Source organism: Medicago truncatula, chromosome 4, assembly GCF_003473485.1.
Source record: "Medicago truncatula cultivar Jemalong A17 chromosome 4, MtrunA17r5.0-ANR, whole genome shotgun sequence".
Classification (NCBI taxonomy): Eukaryota; Viridiplantae; Streptophyta; class Magnoliopsida; order Fabales; family Fabaceae; genus Medicago; species Medicago truncatula.
In genome coordinates, this window is record NC_053045.1 from 35399732 (window position 1) to 35415182 (window position 15451).

At 31.8% G+C, this 15451-nt stretch overlaps 4 protein-coding genes across 4 annotated transcripts; 3 read left to right on the forward strand and 1 right to left on the reverse strand.

The window, feature by feature from the left end:
• Window positions 1-1430: 1430 nt before the first annotated feature.
• On the reverse strand, window positions 1431-2323 carry LOC11437674 (auxin-induced protein 10A5). The gene has a single exon (XM_003607058.4). It carries the CDS (start codon window positions 1923-1925, stop codon window positions 1650-1652), a length of 276 nt encoding a protein of 91 aa, XP_003607106.1. The 5' UTR covers window positions 1926-2323; the 3' UTR covers window positions 1431-1649.
• A 171-nt stretch (window positions 2324-2494) lies between these two features.
• LOC11440594 (auxin-induced protein 6B) lies at window positions 2495-3324 on the forward strand. Its single transcript, XM_003607059.3, has one exon. The coding sequence runs from the start codon at window positions 2895-2897 to the stop codon at window positions 3174-3176; it is 282 nt and encodes a 93-aa protein (XP_003607107.1). The 5' UTR covers window positions 2495-2894; the 3' UTR covers window positions 3177-3324.
• A 2117-nt stretch (window positions 3325-5441) lies between these two features.
• LOC11439149 (methylecgonone reductase) lies at window positions 5442-7663 on the forward strand. The gene is made up of 4 exons (XM_003607060.4): window positions 5442-5815; window positions 5919-6162; window positions 6494-6673; window positions 7010-7663. Exons 1-4 carry the CDS (start codon window positions 5517-5519, stop codon window positions 7232-7234), a joined length of 948 nt encoding a protein of 315 aa, XP_003607108.1. The 5' UTR covers window positions 5442-5516; the 3' UTR covers window positions 7235-7663.
• Window positions 7664-13126: 5463 nt separating this feature from the next.
• LOC11439660 (cysteine protease RD19A) lies at window positions 13127-14799 on the forward strand. The gene is made up of 3 exons (XM_003607062.3): window positions 13127-13623; window positions 13719-13989; window positions 14077-14799. Exons 1-3 carry the CDS (start codon window positions 13177-13179, stop codon window positions 14352-14354), a joined length of 996 nt encoding a protein of 331 aa, XP_003607110.1. The 5' UTR covers window positions 13127-13176; the 3' UTR covers window positions 14355-14799.
• Window positions 14800-15451: the final 652 nt, after the last annotated feature.

Consider the following 15451-nt stretch of genomic DNA (forward strand, 5'->3'; position numbering starts at 1 on the left):
AGGTCTGTTTTATGGTAGGGTAGGCCTCTAAGACAATACCATGTGATCTTATATATGCTCTTGTCTCCTTGTAGATTCCATGACTCCATCCTGATCCTATACTACAGTATATACTTCCACTAATAATTCAAGTAGCCAATGGTTTCTCAAAATTCTTTTATCTATATAAATTTTATAGGTTAGAACCATTTAGAACCAACTCTAATCATTCACATCCTAAAAACATTTGCAATTTGAAAAACTTGGCTATTGCTTTTAATTTTTTTCTAAAACCACTTCTTCTAACTTTTTAACACATACAACAATGGGTATCCGTTTCTCTGGTATTATCAGAAGGGCCTCATTTTCTGCAAACCGAGCAATATCAAAAGCTGCGGACATGCCAAAGAGATATCTTGCTGTATATGTTGGATAGAAACAGACACGGCATGTGATCCGCATATCATACTTGAACCAACCTTCATTTCAAGAATTGTTGAGTCAAGCCGAGGAAGAGTTTGGTTACAATCATCCCATGGGTGGCCTCACCGTTCCTTGCACGGAAGATGTTTTCCAACATATAACTTCTCACTTGAATGGACTATGAATCAAACACCAAAATAGACTAACGTAGTTTTAGTAGAGATAATTTTTTGTAATCTAGTTATCTTATCAGATTGTAAAGATGAAAAATGTCATTAGATTGACAAATTTATAGCATAAAGACATTTTTTAATGACAATGAATTCGACTACTCAAACATCTCCTTTGTGTTTTTGGTTTATTGCACTTAAAAACTTATGAAATATGACTATATGAGTAATGTTGCTTGCTATAAGAAAATTAAGGGACTAGGTATCCTGAAAATTAAGGGAATTTTTATTTATTTTTAATTTATTTTTAATTTTTTTTATAAACTACATAACATTTTCAAAGCTCTTCATCAATCATTTGTGTACCAAATGGTTTTCCAAACCACTCTTTATCTATATATATTTAGAGATGATTATGGTTGCTGTCAGAAACAATTAACTTCCTCTAATCATAGCCTAATATTTTAATTTTTTTCCTAGTTATTTATGTTAAACATATAATGGGCGACATTGTTATTGAGTAGGGTGATGGTTCGTAACTAAATACTAAATATTCATAAATCTAAAACCTTTTTCCATCGTTTATATTGTAGATGTTTACATATAATTTTTCATTATATACGCACAAAATGATTCTAGTAACCTTGACACACAAGTAATTTATTGCAGCCTTTCCAATATACTGTCAAGAAAAGTTGCATTTATGATCTTAAATTCATGATGTTAACTTGGAGTGTCTTCTGGTAATGTTTGATCAATAAATTTGTGTTTCAACATGAGGAGATATATTTATGCAATAAATTTATTTTCTTTTTGATTCTGGAATGAATTCATATAGCAAACTAATGATGCTGTATATAATAGAATTTGTTGAGATTTAGAATAAGCTAAAAATGATTTAACAATATCTTGTACCAACATTCTCATTGAGGGAACATTTTGTTTCCGTAGGAATGAGTGTTACATGGCAGAAACAAAATGAACAAAATATTCAAAACAGATAAAAAAAAAAAAGCCTTCTATGCAAATTAGAATGAACTAATCTATATTAATCTCTATTAGCATGATATCTACAGCTCAATTCATGCGAGAAGTGAGGTTTCGGAATTCATCCTCGCTGCACGGAATGGTAAGACCACCCATTGGATGATCATATCCATATTCTTCTTCAGATTGATTTAGCAATTCTTGAAATGAAGGTTGGTTCAAGTATGATACTGGAATCACAAACCGCCTCATTTGATCTCCAACATAGACTGCGAGATAGCCTTTTGGGACTTCGAATCCTTTACTAGATGCTTGTGTTGACGAAAATGATGGCATTCTGATAAGCTTTGCTATGCGGAAACCCATTGTTTTTTTCTTTTATTGTTAGAGGATTTGGATGGGAAATATATATTTGACTTATGATAATTTAGGATGCAAAAGACTTACGTTGCTTGAGAACCCATGGAATAGTGTATATATAGAAGCTAAGGAACTCTACAAAATCAATTAGCCAATGAAAGTATTTTGGTGAGCTGTGATAGGGCCTAGTGACGGACAAGGGATCACATGGTATTGTACTATTGTCTTATAGAAGTCATTTTCAAGGATTATAGATGAAGTTAAATGGAAGAACATTCAAATACCCCACTTTGTAACACAACTATGGAAAAATTAAAGACAGTGGATTGGTGAAAGAAACCTGATGTTTGTTATTGAATTTTGGTATAGCTAATGCAATGGTAGACATGGTTTAGACATCTCACATCTTTCTTCTAATTGACAAGGAAACTAATATACATATACCAGCTAAATAAATCATATTTATGTGCCACTTGTAAAGCTTGCGTAGGACCTGATTTATAGTTCAGAAGCAGTGTTAGGAGGAAAAACGAGAACAAATATTGAACACAAGATCACAAACCACCAGGAACCACAATTTATATTTTTGCCAGACAAACTCCATGATATTTGCATACCTGAACGGAACTTTGCGGTCCCTGCCTTGCTAAATAAGTAACAAGGTTAATTAAACTTTCTCTTGCATTGATAAACCTGTTTTCATGTAGGGAGATATATGTTGGTGTATTATCTAAGACAATTCCATGCGATCTTATCTATGATCTTGTCTCCTTTGTAGATTATTTCTCGTTCACTAGTCATTCAAGTAGCCAACAGTTTTTCCATATTCTCTTATCTATATATATTAAAGGCTACAAGCATTTAGGACCAACACAAATCATTCACATCCTAAACCATTCCAATTTCAAAAACTTGCTTCTTGCTTACAGGTCTTTTTTTAAAACTGAATATTCTCAAGTTTTAACACATACAACAATGGGTTTTCGTTTTGCTGGTATCATCAGAAAGGCATCATTTTCTGCAAACCGATCAGCTTCGAAAGCTGTGGACGTGCCAAAGGGATATCTTGCAGTATATGTTGGAGAGAAACAAAAGCGGTATGTGATCCCAATATCATACTTGAACCAACCATCATTTCAAGACTTATTGAGTCAATTTGAGGAAGAGTTTGGATATGATCATCCCATGGGTGGCCTCACCATTCCTTGCACCGAGGATGTATTTCAACATATGACATCTCGCTTGAATGGCCTATGAATCTGACACCAAAACAGACTGACATAGTTTAGTAGAAATATTTTTTTGTATTCTAGTTATCTCATCAAATTCTAAAAGATGAGAAGGAAATGACCATTAGATTAGCAAATTGTAAATATGTTTTGTTTAATGAGAATGAATTCAACTACTCAAGCAGCTCTTTTACGTTTTTGGTTTATCGCACTTAATGAACTTATAAACTTATGAAATACGACTATATGAGTAATGTTGTTTACTAAAAGACAAAAATACTTTGTATTCTGAAACATTTCAAAGCAGGACTAGAACACATATTCCTACAAGGGTATAGCAAAATTAATTTTCATAGGACAAAGGTGAAACATAAATTTACAAAGTTTTCTTTTTAATAACTACATAACATAGACATGAGGTAACTTCCCTTCATAAAGAACAAGTGCACAATAACAATTCAGTAACAAGGTCAATTATTTCACTGAATGACACAGGCCTCATTCCATGGTCCCTGTTAGGATATCCTTATTTAAAGAGTTGAATGGTTAGTACTTAGTAGGCTATATTATATGACAGGGTTTAGTATGAGACAATGGCTCACGAACCTCCACATGGTGTTTTAGAATAATGGCCCACTTTGAAGATGAGTTGCCCACATTTTTATTGCTCGAATAATTACCTTGTTCTTTCATCCACATACACTTGTTTTGTCGTTTGCACACAACGTCAACTTGATATGCCACTGACTACCATTATCAAGAGTAATTTTGATACAACGTCACCTTTAGTCAACAATCAGCTCTGATACCACTGTTGGATCATGAGGGGAGCCTAGGGTTAATCACATTGGCCTAGAGCAATCACATAAGTGGCTTCGACATCACATCTTGAATCAAAACCATTTGCCATCAGATAAATGAGTCATTTGTCCTAACAAATAATGCATCGCCAAAATGAAGGAATGAATATGACAGCTAAAGGAAATTTCTTCAATTGTTGATACATTAGCTGCACATTACTATCAGTCATTGGTCTGCTAGAAGCATAAATTCAATGGTTGCGTGTTATAATGTCTTCTGCAGTCAAAATCAATGGCTTTCTTTATCATAACAGCTTGCAGGACTAGTACTTTGTGAATAGCACGGAAAGTCCTTTTGATTGAATAGTCTTCATTGTTGTATATATGGTGGGAATTGATTATGAGTAATCACATGACTTGGCAGTTGGTAAGGACCCTACACACTTGAACTTTCAGGTGAAGTTTTCATCTCTTCAAAGTCATGAATACATATGCACGCCAATGATCCTATAGTCCCAACTATAGTATTATATGATATAATGAGGAAGGGAAAGAAAGACCTCACACTAACAATTATTAATAATTAATCATAACCGTTGATTGATATTAAAATGGAAGGTCAAAATTTGGAGTAACTATAGAGACTTACTCTTGATCTTGGAGTCAATATATTCCTCCTCTAATGAAATATATCTTCAAAATGGTTACGATTTAAAGAATTAAAATAAATCAATGAGTTAATATAACCATTGTCAATGGACTAAAACAATTTTATTAAAGTATTGCACATGATTAAACAATTGTAGTGGATGCCACATGTAATGTTTGTTTAGAATGTCAAGGAGACATGTCATGTGTATTTAGGTATTCTATTGATTGTGAATTGTATGGTATACATATGAGATGTCACAATTTTTTTTTTGTTTGAGGGAATGTCACATTTAACTATTGTCATGTATTTAACAATTGCACCAATTTTAGTGATAACCTAGTCACCAAGAAAACCCCTATTAAAAATATTCATACACGATCTTGATTTGGTCATTGCTTTGGTCATTAGGGAACAAATAGTCAAATAGTCAATAATATAATAATTGTAAGGCTAAAATATGGTTTAGTCCCTGCAAATATGGCTCGTTTTGGTTTTAGTCCCTGCAAAATATTTTGTTTTTGAAAATAGTCCCTGACCCCACTTTTGTGATGATTTGCATACGTGGCACAATATAACTAAACCAATTTTGTAGTTTTTGGTCCCTGCAAAATATTTTGTTTTTAAAAAAGGTCCCTGCAAATATTTTTGTTTTTGAAAATAGTACAGGGACTATTTTCAAAAACAAAAATATTTGCAGGGATCAAAAATAACAATTTTTTTATACAGAGACTAAAACGAAAATGAGACATATTTGCAGGGATTAAAACCATATTTTAACCTAATTGTAATATCTTATTTGTGTCTTAGACTATCATTTATAAATTATAAACTCAAATCTCAAAGTTAACATTTATAAGGGACAATTGTGAATTGTGTGAAGCTTGTGCCTTGAACCAACACAAAGAAGAAAAAAAAGATGGAAACAAAGAAAGTTCCAGAGGTGGTACTAAATTCAGGGAAAAAGATGCCAATGATAGGCTTTGGAACAGGAACAACTCCTCCTCAACAAATTATGCTTGATGCTATTGACATTGGCTACAGACATTTTGATACTGCTGCTCTTTATGGTACTGAAGAACCTCTAGGCCAAGCTGTGTCAAAGGCTTTAGAGCTAGGCCTCGTTAAAAATCGCGATGAACTCTTCATTACTTCCAAGTTATGGTGTACTGATGCTCAACATGACCTTGTTCTCCCAGCTCTCAAAACCACCCTCAAGCAAGCATAATTTTCTTAACCTTTTTTCTACTTCTTTCTAGTTTGTGCATTTTATTACTTGCCTAATATTATTGTTTTGGTTTTTTTGGATTGAAATTTTTAGAAATCTGGGATTGGAGTATGTTGATCTCTATTTGATTCACTGGCCAGTAAGGTTGAAACAAGATGCTGAAAGCTTAAAATTTAAAAAGGAGGATATGATTCCCTTTGATATAAAAGGAACATGGGAAGCTATGGAAGAATGTTATAGATTGGGCCTAGCAAAGTCTATTGGTGTCAGTAACTTTGGTGTCAAAAAGCTCTCCATACTCTTAGAAAATGCCGAAATCGCTCCTGCAGTTAATCAGGTAAAAGAATTTAGCACTAGTTGATTTGATTCATTTTGACATATAGATCAAATACACTTAATTGGTTGCCTAAGTCACTTCAAAATCGAAAAGCATCAGACATGTATAAACGTATCCGATACTGATACATGTCAGACACTTCCCTATATGAAAAGTATCCAATAATTTATTCTCATTCTTTCTAGAAATATTTCCACTGAAACTTCTCGAATACATTTTCATTACTTTCGTACCGACTAAGCACACAATTGTCATCTATATATGATACATCTTACTAATCATAGAGACACAGTGTTATATGTTTTTGTTACAAATTTTTGTTTGGATTTAGGTGGAGATGAACCCATCATGGCAACAGGGGAAACTAAGAGAATTCTGCAAGCAGAAAGGAATCCATGTGAGTGCATGGTCACCACTAGGAGGATACAAACTAAGTTGGGGTTCGCCTACAGTGATGGAGAATCCAATTCTGCACGAAATTGCAGAGGCTAGAAAGAAGAGTGTAGCCCAGGTGCAGCTCATTATTTTATTTCCTATGTTTAGCCAATTAAAATTTTAATAAGGTTTTTAAAATATACATCCCTTATTTGTTTTAAAATTCAGCTTCTTTTTTTAAATGGTCAAACTTTAGTCTTGGTCATAGAAGTCCTAATATAATATCACATCATGAACCAGCTCTTCAAAACCTTAGATTGTTAGGTGAGAATAAATAAATGGTTCTATATTTGATATCTTTTAACAGTTGAAACTTATCAAAGTCATATACATATACTACTACTACTACTATATTGAGATGACTGTTACACTGAAAGAAAGTCTATTTCTAATATTGACATATATTATGCAGATAGCACTAAGATGGATATACCAGCAAGGGGCAATTCCCATTGTGAAAAGCTTCAACAAGGAAAGGATGAAACAAAACATTGAAATATTTGATTGGGAATTGAACCAAGAAGAATTAGACAAAATCAGTCAGATTCATCAAAGCAGATTTCAAAAGGCAGAAATATTTGTATCTGATAATGGACCTTACAAAACCTTGGAAGAGCTGTGGGATGGTGATGTTTGAGCAAACTCTTGTTTGAATAAATGATGGGATCATGGAAAGTGTATGAGCTGCTGAATAGTTATAAGTAGTAAAATAATGCAAAAAGGGTTTTGCTCAAGAGATTAAAGACATCACAAATAAGATTTAAATTGTACTCAAATCCAAGTTCCTTATGTAAGTGACCTTAAATAAGAGAAAACACTAAGAAGGGTAATCTAAAAACATGGATCTAATGACTATTCCTGGACTAGAGAATCACATGGCATGCTATCTCAAATAACTGATACATTATACTTCCTTTCAATGTATAAATCATGCTAAGGGTTATCAATCCCTACAAAGCATGAAGTATGAAATCATTACTTACAATTTAATCTTTAAATTAATCACGCGTAGAAGTTTATTCTGTGTATAAATTCTTATTGATTAATTCTACTTTATCTCTCTTTAGCTCTTGTGAAGTACAGTAATTTGATCTAAATTCTGTAAACTCGAAAATTAACTCGTGCATATACTGAAATTTAAAGACTAAACTTAAACCAGAAGTCAGTAGATATTGCCTTTCTTTGGCAGAAAACAACGTGGATCCTACTCCACTAGTTCAACGGTCAATTTCCTTCCAACAAAATCAAAGCAACAGAGTTCTTTTAATAAATATATACTGAGTCCTAAGATTGCGATTGCGTAAAGGTTACTTAACAATCCAACAAATCTATTACTGATCCAAAACCAGTAGAGACTCCCAGATGGTTTTGAAATAAAACATATTTTCGTCGTTCATAGTAAAGTAAAATTTGTTTTTTTCGTGAATTATGGAATAGGAAAAAAACTAAGCATATGCAAGTCAAATAAGTCTCTTCGTATTATATTTCTGCGTATAAGTTTAATTTGCAATACAAATTAACTGAAAAGTTTCCTAAGCAAGTCATAATCTCTCTGTTTATAATAACCTGACTCGGTTGTTTTTCTATTTTTTTTCTTCATTTAAATAAGGTAGACTAAGTAAGTGCCTGCTGTACAATTTTTCCTCAAATAATCTATTTCAGTTCCTTCTTCTGAAGATGTTAGCACAGATTCAAACGAGAAGTAATATTTAAGAAAACGTCTTCTCTGCAAGGAATTGTGAGACCACCGGTTGGATGGTCATATCCAAATTGTTCCTCGGCTTGATTCAACAATTCTTGAAATGACGGTTGGTTCAAGTATGATATTGGGATCACAAACCTCTTCATTTCATCCCCAACATATACTGCAATATATCCCTTTGGCACATTCGTGCATTTTGAAGATGCTTGGTTTGAAGCCCTTTTTGAGACAACAGGTAATCGGAAACCCATTCTTGTATATATGTGTTTTTAAAAGAAGATATTGAGCTAAGAGTGAAAGACTTGTGTATAAGAAGATTGTTTCTGAATATCAAATATTTTGGGTTGTGAATGATATTGTGTTGGTTATAAAAGCTTGCAGCCATGAATATATATATATATAGATGAGTGAAAGGATATGGACCAAGCAGTCGGCAACTTGAATGATCAGTGAAGGAGGACCATGAGATTTGAGTCATTGGGAGCCATAGAACCTAAGGTAGACAAGGACATATAATAGTTCACATGGTGTTACCTTTGAAGATTATCTAAAGGGTCAACATCAAATGTCAAAATAGTAGATCATGCATGTCCCACCTCCTTAAGTAGAGGACATCGTATATATAATTTTTGTTGTTGTTCATAAAAAACAATATATATATAATTAATCCACTTGAAATAAAACGCATGATCACAAACATGTAGTATGGTGTATGTATGATCTCTAGATGTTGAGAAGATAAATGACCTACCAGCTGGACATCAACATTATCAAGATGAAGAAACATGTATAATGCATGTTTACAAAATTATGAAAACCAATAATTTGGATGTATTTAGAAAACCAATTTCAATACTTTTCTGTAACATCGAAAATTCCAGAGTTCGATCCATTTATCTGTTTAATGCTTTTTTTGACTAAACCAAACCAATTTCAATAGTTTATATATAATAATAAGTCGAGCCTGTCAAGGTGAAAAAGTAAAAATTTAATTTTGATGGTCGTTTGATTCTTTTGAAGTCTGTCATATACATCCTCTATTATTTTATAATGTTTTTTTTTTGGTGGGTCGAGGATTTTAGAAAAATTCTTTGGGTCAGTTGGGACTCTATTTGTTTGGGCAAGGAGGTCAGTGGTTTGGGGGTTAGGAGAAGGCGGGAGTTTAACCTTGTTTTATTAGGCAAATGGTGTTAGAGGATGTGTGTGGAAAGAGGGAGTTTGTGGTATAAAATTTTAGTGGTTAGGTATACTGTGAGGTAGGGGGCGGTTGAAGGAAGGCATGAGGGAAGTGACAGTGTGGGAGATTTTCTTAAATAACCCACACCCATTTTAATTTTCCAAACACATAAATCTCCCATCATTTTATTCATTTCAATGACTTTATAAATATACAATTTAATTTCAGTCATTTTGGTTTGTTTGCATCTGTTTTCTCTTTTTACAATTAAGTTAAATGAAGTTTTTTTCTCTCGCAATAAACAAACAGTAACAACATTTGGTTTTAACTACTAAATAGAATCAAACATCGGCAATTACAGAAGAGATTAAAAGAGAATATAGAAATGAGAATTTTTTTTGTTGATGGACATTGTGGTTAATCAATGAAAAAGAAATAATATTCGATATATCCGTTTTATTACTTTAGAGTTTAAAAATTAAACCACCTTGACTAAGGAACAATAAGTTGGGAAAATTCACCAAAGTGAAAAATAGAAAGAAAAAAAGGTCAAAAACTAAGTGAGTTCATACTCGTATGAAGAAGTTAATTGCTCAAAAAAAATGGAATTAATAAAGTTTAAACTGTGTTATATTATATGGGAGGTGCTTGTCAATTTGATAAAAAAAAAAAAGAGAGATTAGTGTTTAGTTAAAAAATAGAACGGGTGTTTGTGTTATTTAAGAAAACCTTACGGGAGGTTAGTGTAATTTGCCCATAATTTTTTTAAGAGTAATTTGCCCATGATAAAATCATTGAAATAATTGTTATTAAATAATAAAGATTTCTTTATTGATAAAGATGTCGTTAGAAGCCTCGTATATGAATTGTACAAACTATATTATTTAGTGATTCATTTATCATTTTTTTTAGTGTTTTTTATAGTCAAGATATAATAATTAATAATCTACAACAATAAAAAATATTATTTTATAATATGACATGGTGGCCTGAGGATTCAAGGTGCTTGTTTGCCTACACCTGTTTCTTCAACTCGAAAGAGCTTTTATGCTTGCGGATTTGTTCAGGGAGTTTTTGGCACTTGGATTTTGATATCGTGTTGACAGTTGATCCATTTATTGTTCTTCACAGATGTTCATTTTTAATTTTTTTTTCAAATATGGCTTCGCGCCTGTATACGGATTCACCGGTTTGCGTCTGTGATTAGTGAACTTTTTTAAAATAGATTAGGATCGATACATTTGATCTGATTTATTATGTTGTATCACCGTTTTGGGTTGCACCTGATTCAGGACTAATACCCCTAGCATCTTTATCTATTTATTTTTTTATTTAATATAATTTTCCTTTTGAAAAAAAAATAAAATAAAGAAAAAACAAAGGAAAATTATTTTTAAAAAAGAAGCAATCTTGAAAACGTGTAATTTTTTTGAAAAGTAGGCATATGCCTTCTAATGAATATTTTGTAACTTTCTTGAAGTTATGTTTCATTTTTTTTTTTTTTTTTTTTTTTTTTTTTTTAAGAATGAAGTTATGTTATTTTGTGATTACCAATCATATATAATTGAACATTTTTTTCTTCTTTATTTTGTTAGTGAAAATATTTTTTCAGTGTCTTGTTAGTATCAACGATAATTGTCTCAACCGTATTTTTTTATTTTACTGATAAGTGAAACATATTTATTAAAATTTATATTTATAAATATTTTTTTAGATTAAATATGTAAATAATTGTCATTTTTTTATTGAATTACCTACAAAAGAAAAACTCATACGAAAGTAGTTCTTTTTTTTGGTCAAGTAGTCTAGTGACTAGCTAGAGCTCACACAATTAAATTGTGGAGAAGTAGAATGTTCGGGGTTCGAACCCTGACCTCTGCATATAATATTCAATATCCCTACAAATTGCAAAGAGAAAATATAATAGGAAGATTGTTATATTGCATTTCAGTATCGTAAAAGAGAAAATATAATATGAAGATTGTTATATTGCATTTCAGTGTGAGATAAAAGCATATGAACATCATAAAACTTTTTTTTTGGTACAATCTTAAAACTTATTTTTAACAAATGTAAATTGAATATATGGTCCCCTTTTAATAAGTATCATAAAACTTATATTGATATTCAATCATTTAGAGGTTATTTTTAGAGCTTTTTTAAAAAACATGATCAATTATCACTACAAGAAAAAAAACAAGATTTGCTACCCAAAACTTGCTATAAAATGTTTTTTTTTTTTTTGGTACTGAGCTATAAAATGTACTTTTTTTTTTGGTAGTGAGCTATAAAATGAATTGGTAGTTAATTTAGGAGAAAACTTAGGTACAATTTCTTATGTGCTTTTTGTATAGTTCTTAACTAAAAATACATTTTTTTTGGATATAACAAACTTTGAGAAAATTATGAATTTGAGGAAATTATGGTAAATTTAGTTAAGAACCATACGAAAAGCACCTAAGGAATTGTACTTAAGTTTTCTCCATATTAAATCTCTTAGCTACCATTTGACCTTGACCATTTAATTTTTATTATTTTTTATAAATATATATATATATATATATATATCAATAACAATCACTTCTTTGAAAAAGATATTTGTCTGAATACAACTATATAAAACATATTTCTTTTACAAATTTATCTTCATTTTTTTATACTTATTTTCTCCCTCTCTTATATTTTTTGAAAAGTTACTATAACCTCTTTTCATTTAAAGACTCTTTTAGACTTTTTTAACCTGGTTTTAAAAAAAATTATAATAAACAAGCACAATGCTCTTTAATTTTTTTTTTTAAGTTATAGCAAACCCTTTGGGGCTTGTTTGTTACGAATTAAAATGAAAATATTATTGAAATTCATAATTTAGTGATTTTTAAAATTTTTATAAAAAAAATCATAATCTATTTTGTGTTTGCTTATTGTAATAAAATCATTTTTTTAAATAATTTAATTTATTTAGATATATCAATATAAAAGGAACTTTTTTGTTACAAAATCACATCAATCTTTTAAAAGTTATTTTCTCTCTCGACTAAATAGGATATTTTGTTACAAAAGACACAGAAAGGTTAACATATGTCGAGATATCAAAAAATTAAGATGGGGCAAAAGTGTGTTTTTACTGATTATTAACTTTGATAATTAGAGAAAGATAATAGATTAGTGTGTTTTAAGTTGAATTATAGGAAAACTTGTTTTAATTGGGATAAGATTAAGTTTGTTTGTTGTTAAAAAAAAGATTAGGTTTGTTTGTTCTTTAAAATAAGATTAAGTTAGTGTGTTTGATTGAGTGAGTTTGTTTTAGTTTGTTTTTAAGAGAGAAAATAGAAGGTGGTTGAAGTGAAAGACATAAAAGAATATAATTTTGAAGACATGTCAAAAAATTAAGAAGAGATAAAATTGTATTTTTTATGATCATTAAATTTCATAAGTCGAGAATAGATGACACCTACATGAAGCAACAGCCTAGAAAAATCCTAACTATCAACTTCCTTTAACCGTTATTCGTTATCAAAGCTTACTTCCCTCCTAAGTAAACGCTAGCGCCTACTAAATTAAATCTCAATCTAGTTATCCACTTATTATAATCCCCTTTTTTTCAGTAATCGTAACCACTATATAAAGACTCACTCAGCACCCAACTTAACATATCATAACATACCATACTACCATCAAGTTCAAGTCAGAAGAAGAAGTCATGAATCATCGTAACCAAACTTTCATGCTGTTCTCTGTCCTTTTCCTGTTCTTCTCTGTCGACTTGGCATTCTCGATGCCGAAGGATAGAGAAGATCCAATAATCCAGCAGGTGGTCGATAAGGGAGGAGCTGAGTATCAATTTAATGAATTCAAGCAAAGGTTTGGTAAGGTTTATTCCTCCAAAGATGAACATGATTATAGGTTCAACGTCTTCAAGTCTAACCTTCACCGTGCTAAGAGACATGGGATAATGGATCCTTCAGCAACTCATGGTGTTACAAGATTCTCCGATCTTACTCCGAGGGAGTTTCGTAATAGCATCTTGGGATTAAAAGGAGTAGGGTTACCGAGACATGCAAAAGCTGCACCTATTCTTTCGACCGAGAACCTTCCTCGTGATTTTGATTGGAGAGAAAAAGGAGCGGTTACCCCGGTTAGGAATCAGGTATATATTGTTTCTAATTATGATTATTATTGTTGCTGTAATTTGTTTATTGTTTTGTTTAATATTTTTATTTTGGATTTGTAACTATGAATTAGGGTTTCTGCGGTTCAAGTTGGAGTTTCAGTACGATTGGTGCACTCGAAGGTGCTCACTTCCTCTCTAGCGGAGAACTTGTGAGTCTTAGCGAGCAACATCATGTTGACTGTGATCACGAGTACATTCAAAAATATGGTGGGCTGATGCGAGTGGAGGACTATACTTATTATAAGACAAACACTGCACGATCGGTGGCGGCAAATTTCAGTTCTATTTCGGTTGATGACAACCAAATCACCGCCAATCTCGTTAAACATGGACCTCTTGCTGGTCAGTAATACTCTAAACAATTTGAATTGTAATTATTATTACTATTATTTTCTTATAATTGTCTAATTCAAATGTTCACAAATGCAGCTGCAATAAACGCGGTATACATGCAGACATACGTGGGAGGAATATCATGCCCATACATATGTACAAGGAGGCTGGATCTTGGAGTTTTGCTTGTGGGGTATGGTTCTGGAGCTGGAGCTGATATGAAGGAGAAGGAGAAGCCGTATTGGATCGTTAAAAACTCGTGGGGTGAGACCTGGGGAGAGAACGGATACTACAAGATTTGCAGAGGACGAAATATCTGTGGAGTGGACTCAATGGTTTCTACTGTGGCTGCTGCTCACACTACTACTCAGTGACAGTAGTATGATTTCTATCTCATACATGTACCAACCTTCATTTCATTTCAAGACTTGTTGAATATGATCATCCAATGGTTGGCCTTCCTATTCCTTGCACCGAAGATGTCTTCCAGCACATAATGTCTCGCTTGTAAAGCTCACACTATTGTTGGAGACTGGCATAGTTTACTGTTAGTAGATCCATTTTGAACATGAGACATCTTATCAAATTGTAAAGACCCTACAGAGATAGGAAATGTAATTATCATAAAAATGATAGATTTTGACTATGCATTTTTCGTTTGATGAATAATGACAATGAATTCGACTTTTCAAGTAGCTCCTATGTTTTTTGTTTGTTTTATGTTAAAATTTTCACTCTTCCTTGCAGTCAGACCTTCCAAAATATAAGCAGGACTGCTTGGTATCAGAAAAAACCGACTTGGTGTTCTGATAAATTTCAAAGCACGAACAGTACACATGAAAGGGCAGAACCGTTGTATTTTTGTATGGCTCAAACATGAAAGTTAAATTTCAGGAAAAAAATTATTTTAATAACTATATAATATAGATAAGAAATTTAAGATTTGGAGTGCCAAAGTCCCAATCATAGTTCCCTTCATAGGCAAGTGCACAATAACAATGACTTAGAATTGAGGTTAGTTAATCCCTTGAATAACACATTCTCAGTCTACAGCAAAAACTTGTTTTGCTACCTTTGATGCATGGTTTATCTGTAGTCCATGACTGTATCTTTTCTACTCTCTAAGTTTTGTTTACTGAAATTTTAGATATACCTCTAAATTTCCAAAATTTATTGATCAGTTTGTACTTATCAGATTTTGATGCTAGTTGTGGTTAAGTTTAATTGAAGTTTCTCTACAATTTCAAATTTTATCATTCTATTTTTTAATTAATTCCAGTGGCTAAAATAGAAAATAAATAAAAAAATTCTAATCTAACAAGTACTTCAAGAAACCAAATTCACTTTACAATGGACTTGTTTGATACCAAATTCAGGTTGTTTATTTGGCACAACTATGGGACCAACATGTCTACCAATTTCCAATTTCCAAATTCAGTTTGTGTTATTATCTTATCTCAAATTCATTATT

Excerpts from the sequence above, each read along its gene's own strand:
- LOC11437674 (XM_003607058.4), bottom strand. The coding sequence starts at position 1,925 with ATGGGTTTCCGCATAGCAAAGCTTATCAGAATGCCATCATTTTCGTCA.
- LOC11440594 (XM_003607059.3), top strand. The coding sequence starts at position 2,895 with ATGGGTTTTCGTTTTGCTGGTATCATCAGAAAGGCATCATTTTCTGCA.
- LOC11439149 (XM_003607060.4), top strand. The coding sequence starts at position 5,517 with ATGGAAACAAAGAAAGTTCCAGAGGTGGTACTAAATTCAGGGAAAAAG. Across the intron at positions 5,816-5,918 it reads GCTCTCAAAACCACCCTCAA|AAATCTGGGATTGGAGTATG; the intron begins GCAAGCATAATT and ends TGAAATTTTTAG. Across the intron at positions 6,163-6,493 it reads TCGCTCCTGCAGTTAATCAG|GTGGAGATGAACCCATCATG; the intron begins GTAAAAGAATTT and ends GTTTGGATTTAG.
- LOC11439660 (XM_003607062.3), top strand. The coding sequence starts at position 13,177 with ATGAATCATCGTAACCAAACTTTCATGCTGTTCTCTGTCCTTTTCCTG. Across the intron at positions 13,624-13,718 it reads TTACCCCGGTTAGGAATCAG|GGTTTCTGCGGTTCAAGTTG; the intron begins GTATATATTGTT and ends ACTATGAATTAG. Across the intron at positions 13,990-14,076 it reads TAAACATGGACCTCTTGCTG|CTGCAATAAACGCGGTATAC; the intron begins GTCAGTAATACT and ends TCACAAATGCAG.